Source organism: Brassica oleracea, chromosome C1 (genome assembly GCF_000695525.1).
Source record: "Brassica oleracea var. oleracea cultivar TO1000 chromosome C1, BOL, whole genome shotgun sequence".
NCBI lineage: Eukaryota > Viridiplantae > Streptophyta > Magnoliopsida > Brassicales > Brassicaceae > Brassica > Brassica oleracea.
The window spans coordinates 11,549,163-11,560,338 of record NC_027748.1 but is presented as its reverse complement, the minus strand read 5'-3'; the positions used below and the strand labels follow the sequence as shown (position 1 = coordinate 11,560,338).

The following is an 11,176-nucleotide window of genomic DNA, read 5'->3' as shown; positions in this document are numbered from 1 at the left end:
ATGGTTGGTTAAGGTCTCAAGACAATGGAGATACCACTACAAGGGACAAGTATGCATGGTTGGTTAAGGTCTCAAGACAATGGAGATACCACTACAAGGGACAAGTATGCATGGTTGGTTAAGGTCTCAAGACAATGGAGATACCACTACAAGGGACAAGTATGCATGGTTGGTTAAGGTCTCAAGACAATGGAGATACCACTACAAGGGACAAGTATGCATGGTTGGTTAAGGTCTCAAGACAATGGAGATACCACTACAAGGGACAAGTATGCATGGTTGGTTAAGGTCTCAAGACAATGGAGATACCACTACAAGGGACAAGTATGCATGGTTGGTTAAGGTCTCAAGACAATGGAGATGCCACTACAAGGGACAAGCATGCATGGTGGGTTAAGGTCTCAAGACAATGGATTATTAGTTTATCATATCTCATCTACCATTTGCTATACTTGTAACCCCTATATATATATGGGATGTTCCCATAAGCAAATTAATCAAGCAAATAAGATTATCTTTCTTTACTCTATCTCTCTCTTTACTTTCTTAAACATTTCTCTCTCTCTCTTGTTCTTCACTATGTTCTTCAATTTCTAACATTGGTATAGTCCCAAATGTAAGCGTCCTTACTGCTTCTCCCACATGTTCTTATCTTCATGATACTGTTACATTCCTCTACTGGGAAGAGCCTTGCAAGAAGCTCTCTGTTCCAGTCTCTTCCATCATTACATAGGAGATCACTTACTCTCAAGTTTGGGGGCGGGCATAGGTTCTGACCTTCACTGTTCCATCTTAAAACATGCGCTCTTCTTGCAGGTTTCTGTGCAATCCACTGATCTGGGAAGACTTTAGTGAGCTTTCCATTACCTATCAGCACCCTTGCCCCCTGTTTTATCAGTTGTTGCGCCGTGTGAATGCTCCTCCATGCATACAAGGGACGTGATCCAAGTCCTGCACTGAGAGGCTCTGTCTTTGAAAAATACCGACTCTTGAACACTTTAGCAAGAAGAGAGTCTCTGTTCTGCAACATTCTCCAAAGTTGCTTCCCGAGTAGTGCCAGGTTGAAAGATTCTAAGTCCCTGAATCCCAAGTCACCCTTAGCTTTAGGTTTACTCAATTAGTCCCAGCTCCTCCAATGAATACCTTTAGCCTCTTTCTTATTACTCCTTCAAAACTCAGACATGATCGAGACTATCTTCTTGCATATAGTCTTGGGAAGGAGGAAACACGACATTGTATAGGTGGGAAGGGCCATCGCTACTGCCTTCAGCATTACCTCTTTTCCAGCTGGAGATAAAAATCTCGTTTGCCACCCCTGAACTCGTTCACTCATGCGCTCTTTCAGATAACTGAGAATGGAGACTTTAGAGCCCCCAAAAGACTCTGGTAAACCCAAGTAGATACCTTCTCCTCCTTCCTGCTCAATACCCAGCGCCGCTTTAATCTGATCTCTTCTCTCCTGAGTAATGTTCTTGCCAAAGTATATGCTTGATTTCTGGTAATTTATCCTTTGCCCCGAGGCCATGCTATAATTACTCAGAATCTGGTTCAGGTTGTTCAACTCCTCCGGAGTTCCTTTGCAGTAAAAGAGGCTATCATCAGCATATAGTAGGTGAGATATGTGCGGAGCTTCTCTTGCTACCTTCAACCCCGTTAGCTGGCCCTTTTCCTCTGCCTTTGCCATCATTTGTACCAGCATCTCTGTGCAAATAACAAAAAGATACGGCGAGATTGGATCTCCCTGACGCAGCCCTCTAGTTGGCGTAATGTCTCCATATGGTTTCCCGCTGATCAGGACTTGATAGCTCACAGATGTTACACATGCCATGATCAGCTTACTTCAGTGCTCAGAAAAACCTAACGTCCTCATTGCCTGCTTCAGGAAGGACCACTCCACACGATCATACGCCTTGGATATATCAGTCTTCACTGCAATAAATTCCTCGGAGCACTTGTTGTTTGAGTTAAACACATGTAACAGCTCATGTGCGATCATTATATTTTCATGAATGATCCGGTCCTCAATGAAGGCTGCCTGCGTTTCTGATATGATAGAAGGAAGTATTCTTTTGAGCCATTTCGCAAGAATTTTGGTTATAATCTTGAATGCCAAACTGCAAAGGCTAATAGGCCTGAAGTCCACTAGTTTATTTGCATTCAACTTCTTTGGAATCAAACAGATATTGGTGCTGTTAATTCCATCTTCTAGGACTCCGTCTCGAAAAAACCTTCGTACCATCTCAGTAATGTCACCTCCCACCGATTCCCAAAAGTGTTGGTAGAAGAAAGCACTCATCCCGTCAGGCCCTGGGCATTTCTGAGGGTTCGTTTCAAACACAGCCCGCTTTACTTCCTCCATTGTGACTTCTTCCAACATTTTCTCATTCTGCTCCTGAGAAACCGATGGGGGTATTTCTTCCCAGACTTGTAACTGAATTCCAACATCTTCTGATGCAAATAACGACCTGAAATAAACCTCAACTACCCTCCCAAGATCGTTTTCTTCAAACCACTCCTTTCCTTCCTCGTCAATAAGGCTGTGAATATGATTCTGAGCCCTTTGGTTCTTCGTGGTGGCATGAAAGAATCTTGTGTTCCTATCTCCAACCTTTAGCCAATCCAATCTGCTCTTATGCTTCCAGAAGATCTCTTCGTTATAGTATTCTTCATTGAGCTCCATTCTGAGTTGAGTGAGTTCCCCTGGGATATATAAGGTCCTATGGGACGCTTCATCCAACCTGTGATGTAGCTCCTGAATTCTGATTGCAAAGTTTGGTTTGGCTAACTTCTTCCAGTGCAAGATGGCTGTTCTACATTGCGAAACCTTCTGCATCAGCCCTAGCTGCCCGGTAGCTCCACTGGTCCAGCTTCTTCTAACTGTGTGTCTACAAAACCCTCCCTCGTGATCCACCACTTATCATATTTGAACATAGCTTTCTTTCTCCACTCAACACCATCAAGGAAGTTCATGACTGGACTATGATCTGAGCAACCATTCAGGAGATATCTTGCTGACGCAGAGGGAAATAGATTCAACCAGGCCTGGTTTGCTACCGATCTATCCAATCTGCACTGGACCAAGTCGTTGTTCCTTATACCATGCCAGGAGAGTTTGTATCCTCTATTCTGGATTTCCCAAAGGCCACAGTCAGTAAGCATCTGTCTAAAACCAGCTCCATCCTCCTCACTTCGTAAAGCACCTCCAGACTTTTCCGATTGATCCACGATCTCGTTGAAGTCACCAGTCAAGAACCAAGGCTCTTTCCTGACCACTCCAATCTCTCCCAGACCTCCTGTCTGTACCCCTTAACTTGCTCACCATACACTTCAGTCAGAAAGAAAGCTTTGTCTTTCCACTGCACCTTTAGATCCATAAGCCTTCTGTTTGCCTGACACACCTCCACACGGCATGTCTCCTTCCATAACACTGCCAGACCTCCACTTTTACCACTCGGCTCCACCGTGGCAGATCATTGAACCCAAGTTTCACCAACACATCTTCCATATACCGTCTTCTGTTCTTTGTCTCACTGAGGAATATTATGTCAGGAGAATACACCCAGTGTATCTCCTGAAGTTGACGAACTGTAAGGGTATTCCCCAGACCCTGACAGTTCCAACTCAACATTCTCATAATTGAATTGAAGGGTTGGAATTAACCATCAACCCTTCTTCAACAATTTTTCCGCTTCCTAACATCATCCGCTGCGCAGAAGAATTGAACGTTTCACACAGCTCGAACACTTCCAAGGGAACGATAGCCGGCGACCTCCACCAGAAGACACGGCGCGGCCCCAGAGTCGAAAGCCAGATATCCATCGAATGGGAGATGCGATACTGGAAACAAAAAACGGACATGCAACTTCGAAAAGCCCACGATGCCAGAACGGAAACCAACCAAAATGATCAACAAAACAGAGCTTAAGAGCAAATCCCGACCGACGACGTGTCTGAAGGAACCACCGTCGTCGGCCGGAAACTTAGATCGGAAAATTGATACCAAAGGTTGAGAGAGGTCGGAGCTTTCTCTCTCTCGTCAACCCTCACTTGATTTATTGTGAATTTTATTTCGATTAGTATTATGCTTTTTTTTTTTGGTCAAATGATTAGTATTATGTTTAATTGGAAAAAATAACAGTATTATGTTTAATTGCTATCAGTTTTAACATATATGTTTCTTAAATATTAAAATATGATTCCTTTTAATATTTTACCTATATGTTTCCTTTAACCTATTGTATTTTATATGCTTTTATTTTTAAAATTTCTAATTATTCAATCATACTCAATAATAGTTTTTTTTTTCTTTCTGTTAGATAGGCCTAAATAGTTTATACTTTTGAAAACTATCTTATTCTTATGCAATCATAATAAATAGTACTTACATTACATTTTCACAAAAATATGTATATTTACACCATTCATATGCGTTAAGATAATAACCGTTTTTATTACTTTTGTATAACTTTCTTTCTTCATTAATACAACTTGCTCCTCCATAGTGTAATTATAATATTAGCCTAGACATGTTGCAACACATTCTCATCCCATCATTTATATAATTTATTTGATTAACAGATGAGTTGCATGATTAGAAAAAGCGCGTGCCACATAGTTGAACCTGGATCGTCCTCTGCTTCAGAATCGGCAGTTCAACCCAGTTATTTGTTGAAACTCATCCAGTGAAAAGCGAAGAGGATGAGTCGCAAAGTGGAACAAAGCTAATACTTGCTATCGGTAAGAAACTGACGGCAGAAGAAACTGTTTATTAGCTTCGCAAAGTTGTGGCAACGAGCAACATGCAACTCAAATAGCCTGGGAAATTGAGACCCTTTATAGAATCCATGTCTACCGAACCCTGGAGACAAGACGCAATAGTTTCTATTTTAGTGAATCATACCGACATATTAATATGCATGATGCCCTTGTGTCTCGCAGGGACTAGCATATGTTGACTTTGTGGATGATGAGCACCTTGCTATAGCAAAGAACAGAAAGATGTTACTTGGTAAGAAGATCAGCATAGCACGGTCAAATCCAAAGAAGGGTAAAAAGGATTTCACTCGGCGTGGAAATGGTGAGAATCTGTCTCTTTCTGGTTTATGGATTACGTAGCAACTTGTGGTGCAATTAATATTAACCTGGGTATGATTTGCTTCCGTAGAAGGTTCGGGGAATTCAAAGGACGCATCCCAAGTTTCTGACAAGGCGAAAGCATCTCTTGGTGGCGAAACTAAGGGTGAAAAGCGAGGAAATGAAGTGGAGGTGAGGGGTAAGAACACGTTCGCTGTCCCACGAAATGTTAAAGCACTCAGCTTCACGACACCCAAACCCATCGCAGCAGATGAGACGCCAAAATCAAATGACGAGTTCAGGAATATGTTCCTAAAAAAGTAAGGCTTTGGGCTTTGGTCCCTTCTCTTCTCTTCCCCTGGATACAACTTCCTTGTTCTTCTTTTCTAAACGCACTCTGAAGTTGGAATTCAAACTGGTTTATAACAATTTATAAATCTACTTATGAATTAATTTTGCCTAGAATCCATGTCAATACTGAAATAAATCTTGATCTTACAGTTTCGAATATACCTAGCTATTCGCAGCGGAAAGATGAATAAACCAAATCGAGATTTCAGCACTCCAAACGTCGTGCCTCTACCGATATCCACATGCACACAAACTAGATCGATACGGGATGCTAGTGCCGCAAGAATGTGACAACGAACGGTTCGTCTCTAATTCTCTTAGTTTAGGTTACGGCTTATGTCTCGCTATTTTATTAACACAACACCTTGTGTCTTTTATAATACACGTACAATAACCTTAATTAAAGGTTAATGGACTTAGCCCAATCTAAGAAGAGATTACATTAATCATTCTTCTCGTAATTGCAAACGAGCATAACACATATGCATATATACATATAACATTTTATATTGTACATATCATATTACTTTAAACCTAAAATATTATTGATCTAGTTTGCTTAAGTGTGTGACCTTATAGGATCATATAAAATTAGTAATGAATTCTCAATCTATAGATTATAAGCGGTTTCTACCAAAATATTATAACCACCTAATTTTATACGATTGTCAAACATCAACGATACTATTTTAACAAGAGTAAGTACAAATGATTTTAGGACATTCTCAGCAATGTCGTAGACTGACAATATCGCATCTGCGACTCTCTCATGTGTTTAAGATAATTAGATAATCATCAATGACTAAACATACAGTTTGAAGTTATTGCTAGAAGACCATGTTTTCAGTCTGGTCATAATGTCTTTATCCGTCCATAGGATGCGTAAATCTTCTGCTTCTGGTATTTCGTTTGATGTTAATGCCATATAATCATGTGTTTTAAGAGCTTCACCGATAGTTTTACTTTAATTTAGAGGTATCTTTGGTAGCGATGGGCAAAGATGAACGTATCGACATAACTTGCATTTAGATAAAGAATGTCGTTATCATTAGTGGTAGGTGTGGTGTGTGGGGCCTCTGCAAGATGGTGATAAGAAAACGGTCACAAAGACCGAAAAAAATCACAAAAAGCTAAAGAAGATTTGATTATAGCTTCTTTTGACTTTTTTTTTTGTTGCAACGGTTACAAAAGTCACCTTTTGATACAAAAAGGCAGCAGTGTACCATTTCCTTAAGCCTAAAGGAGTATCCATCCAATGAAGGTTATGAAAGCAGTGAAGAAGCTCAAGTTCCGGTCAAGAAAGAAGAAGAAACACAAGCAAGCTTCCTCATCTTCTCAGCCACACCAATGCTATTGTGAGTACTCCTCCTCCGCAGTTTCAGCTCCTCTTCTTGAGCCAACAGCACCTCCTCTCTCGTTTTGGTTCGATGAATCTCAGCGTCTTTATGCGCCAGAGACATCATCAGCATCTCCTTGGAACACTCAGTTGCCTCAGAAACAAGAAGAAACCATCGTCGAGATAAAACCCTCGTCTCAAGTGTCTGATCTTCGCATCAATCAGTCTTATCAGCAGTACATGGTCCCGAATCCAAGGGTTGGTGTTCCCATCATCGTAGAAGCAGCTCCAGCCAAGAGATCATCAGGGGGAATATTCGGTTGTGTTATCGAGCTAAGCTCAAATGTAGTTCGTTGTTTCTTCCCTTGTTTTAGCCGCCATTAAGAAAAATATTTACGACAATAATTCATTATCTTTGACATGTTAATGTTACATGTGTTTTGTTTACATCTTCCTATTACATCATCATCATCATCATCATCATCATCATCATCATCATCATCGTATAAAACATTCCGACACAGAACCGATGAATGACACGTGGCAGAGTATTTAATTAAACTCAGTCTTTAAAGCGTCTTCACTTTCACTTTCCACATCACACACACTCATCAAACAACTTCGTCTTCTCAACGGAGATTAACTCCATATACCCCATACCCCCTTAAATGAATTCTTACTGCCCCATCTCTATTCTTCCTACCCTTTTATCCTTGCACTCCCCAAACTAGCATTTCATTTATTCTCCAATTAAATAAACCAACCATAATTCAACAACCTATATGGCCCACAAAACAATCTTAACCAATCAGATTTCTCCTGACCCACCTGTCTCCTTCTTCATCGTACAAGCTTCTTCCTCTCATCCTCCATTAGCGTTTTTTGAAGCTCAAAAAATAGGCAATTCAGGTTCGTTTTCGATGATTTTTTTTGTGATATTACATTTAAAAATCGTGTATATGATGGGTAACGTTAACAAAGTAAGATTTGATGAAAATTTGAGAGATTAAAAACGATTTCAAAAACTGTGTTTAGGGCTATCGGGTATTTTTAACGTCCGTTTTGGATGAATTTTTTGCTGAAATGTTATTAAAACAAGTGTATATCTCGGCTAGTGTAAAAAAAAGAAGATCCAATGAAAATTATGAGAGATTTAAAAAGATTTTGAAAACTGTGTTTATAGGTTTTTGGTATTTTTATGTGTGTTTCGATGATTTTCTGTGTGTAATTTCATTTAAGATGAATTATACATCATGGTTGATGTAAAATACTAACAATAGGGTCCTAAAAGCGAATTAGTTAGTAAAAGGATAAGTTCTGAGTATTACTGGTATAACTAGTTTTACTAAAGAAAAAATGTTTACTGGAAATACTAGGATTACTATATTGATATTTCTTACTGTGATTTCTAGTATTACTATGTATAGTACTGAATTAAACTGATAGAGAGACTATAGAGGCTGGCGATGAAGATGGTAATGGTGGTGTGCTCACTTTTGACGAAGACATTGAGATGCATGATGGTGTCAATCAGACACGGGATGATGGTATGGATTTGGTTATAGGTCAAGAATTTTTAACCAAGGAGGCAGCAAAAGTTCTTATTCAAACCGCGTCATATCAAAATTGTTTTGAGTTTGATATAATTAAGTCGGATACTAAGAGATTTGTGGTTAAATGCCGAGGAGCCAAAGATGGGTGCAAGTGGTTTGTGCGAGTTGCAATGGTGAAGAATTCAGATATTTGGTCGGTTAGAAGTTATTTCAAGCAGCATACATGTTTTGTCGTTACAAGAGAGGTTGGTGATGAAGATGGTACTGAGAATGATGCAAATGATAATGACGTTTTTGGTGGTGTGCTCACTTATCACCAAGACATTGAGATGCATGAGAATGGCAACGGAAAAGATGGCAATGAGTTTGAAGATACAGAAGTAAGACCAGCAGTTGTCTATCAGCCACGGGATGATGGTACAGGTTTGGTTTTAGGTCAAGAATTTAGAACCAAGGAGGAAGCAAAAGTCCATATTCAAACGGCTTCACATAAGAAATGTTATCAGTTTGATATAGCTAAGTCGGATACTCAGAGATTTGTCGTTAAATGCCGAGGAGCCGAAGACGGGTGCAAGTGGTTTGTGCGAGTTGCAATGGTGAAGAATTCAGATATTTGGTCGGTTAGAAGTTATTTCAAGCAGTTTATAAGAACACTGCCTGATAGAGAGGTTGGTGATGAAGATGGTACTGAGAATGATGCAACTGGTAATGAAGGTACTGGTGGTGTGCTCACTTTTCACGGAGAGATTGAGATGGGTGAGAATGTCACGGAAAGAGATGAGCATGTGTTTGAAGATACAGAAGTAAGACCAGCAGTTGTCTATCAGCCACGGGATGATGGTACAGGTTTGGTTTTAGGTCAAGAATTTAGAACCAAGGAGGAAGCAAAAGTCCATATTCAAACGGCTTCACATAAGAAATGTTATCAGTTTGATATAGCTAAGTCGGATACTCAGAGATTTGTCGTTAAATGCCGAGGAGCCAAAGACGGGTGCAAGTGGTTTGTGCGAGTTGCAAAGCTAAAGAATACAGATCTTTGGACGGTTAGTAGTTACATCAAGCAGCATACATGTTCTGTTGTTACTACAAGAACACTGCCTGATAGAAGGAAAGGCACATCACAAATCGTTGCATCTGTTTTGGCTCAAGATTATCCTGGTACATTTGACACATCAGTTCCCAAAGTTCTGATCGATTTGGCTCATCGAAAGGTTGGTGTGCATGTTTCATACACCTCAGCATGGAGAGGAAAAAGAGAAGCTGCTAATGAAGTGCGAGGAAGTCCAGAAGAGAGTTTTACTTTATTTTACTGTCATATGCACATGCTGGAGCAGACAAATATTGGCACAAGAACTCGTGTGGTAGTGGATGAGGCCAACAAATTTAAGTATCTGTTTTTTTGCCCTGGGAGCTAGCATAGAAGGGTTCAGTGCAATGAGGAAATTCCTCATTGTGGATGGAACACACCTGAAGAATGTTTATGGTGGAGTTCTCCTCGTTGCGACTGCTCAGGATCCTGATCATCACCACTACCCAATTGCGTTTGGTGTAGCAGATGGTGAGAATGATGAAAGCTGGATATGGTTTATGGAACAGTTGAAATCAGTGATATCCGATGTCCTGGGATTGGTATTTCTTTCAGATAGAAACAAAAGCTTGATCAAGTCAGTACGTCTAGTGTTCCCTGAGGCCGAACATGGGTATTGTATATGGCATTTGTCTCAGAATGTTAAAACCCACGTCCATAACAACAAAGATACTTGTGCGTTCAAGTTTAGAGAATGCGCACACGCTTATACGGAGGCTGAGTTCAAGTACCTTTATCATGCTTTTCGCCGGAAGTATCCTAGTGCAGCAGCGTATCTTGACAAAAGTGTTGAAGAGAAGAAGTGGGCTAGATGTTACTTCAGAGGAGATAGGTACAATGTTGACACCACCAATTCAGTAGAATCTTTTAATGGTGTTATTAAGGAAGCGAGAAAGTATACCTTACTACCAATGTTTGATGTTATCATTGCGAAAATGTCTGAATGGTTTAACAACCATAGGAAGGAGGCAGCTGAAATACCATACACACTGAAGCTTGTGCCTATTTTGGAAACCGAAATGTCTAAAAGATGTGTTGATGCGGGGTTTCTTACAATTGACGAATTAAACAGCTTCCATCTTGAGTACAGTGTGCATGGTACTGACGGCAAGGTTTATACTGTTGATATGGCTAGGAATACTTGCAGTTGTGAACAATTTGATAAAGACAAATACCCTTGTGTGCATGGAGTGGCTGCTGCCACATTCATGTCTAAGGCAGCGGGAAGGGAACTCCATCTATCAGAGTATTGTTCAAAATACTATTTGGTGGAGCAATGGGCTTTGGCTTATCACAGGACCATATATCATGTTCCTCATATGTCTGATTGGGTTATACCAGAAGATGTTAAAGCAAAGAAAATACTTCCTCCAGATTTTGACAAGAAGAAAGGAAAACCACAACAAACAAGATTTCCATCAGTAGGAGAATCCCGTGGAAGAGGAAAAAGAGGCAGAGGAGGAGCTAGAGGAGCCAGAGGAAGAGGCAGAGGAGAAGGTATGGCATCGTATTTTGAATGTGGGAGTGGTTCAGGTACTACCTAGGTTTTACTGGAGATTACTGGGCTTATTATGTGAAATTTGGATTACTGGGTTTTACTGGTATTATTATGTGCAATTTGGATTACTGAGTTTTACTAGTATTATTATGTGCAATTCGAAACCAATATGTATCACTACGTTATGTGGCTTCTCGTAGTTTGGTGGATAATCACCGCAGTCTAAGCCATAGATGAGGGCATGCTCCCTCATAGAATAGCGGATGGGTACACCATTA

The 11,176-nt window shown here is 40.3% G+C and overlaps 3 protein-coding genes across 3 annotated transcripts in view; all 3 read left to right on the top strand.

Annotated features, from left to right (window-relative positions):
- Nucleotides 1–5,472, top strand: part of LOC106307095 (squamous cell carcinoma antigen recognized by T-cells 3) — a 30,183-nt gene extending 24,711 nt beyond the window's left edge. The window contains exon 17 of the mRNA XM_013743970.1: nt 5,399–5,472. The gene's annotated coding sequence lies outside the window, so the exon portion shown is untranslated. The remainder of the gene's footprint in view (nt 1–5,398) is intronic.
- Nucleotides 5,473–6,623: 1,151 nt separating this feature from the next.
- Nucleotides 6,624–7,181, top strand: LOC106297968. Its single transcript, XM_013734086.1, has one exon. It carries the CDS (start codon nt 6,680–6,682, stop codon nt 7,142–7,144), a length of 465 nt encoding a protein of 154 aa, XP_013589540.1. The 5' UTR covers nt 6,624–6,679; the 3' UTR covers nt 7,145–7,181.
- A 2,566-nt stretch (nt 7,182–9,747) lies between these two features.
- Nucleotides 9,748–10,944, top strand: LOC106331563 (protein FAR1-RELATED SEQUENCE 5-like). The gene has a single exon (XM_013769947.1). The coding sequence runs from the start codon at nt 9,748–9,750 to the stop codon at nt 10,942–10,944; it is 1,197 nt and encodes a 398-aa protein (XP_013625401.1).
- Nucleotides 10,945–11,176: the final 232 nt, after the last annotated feature.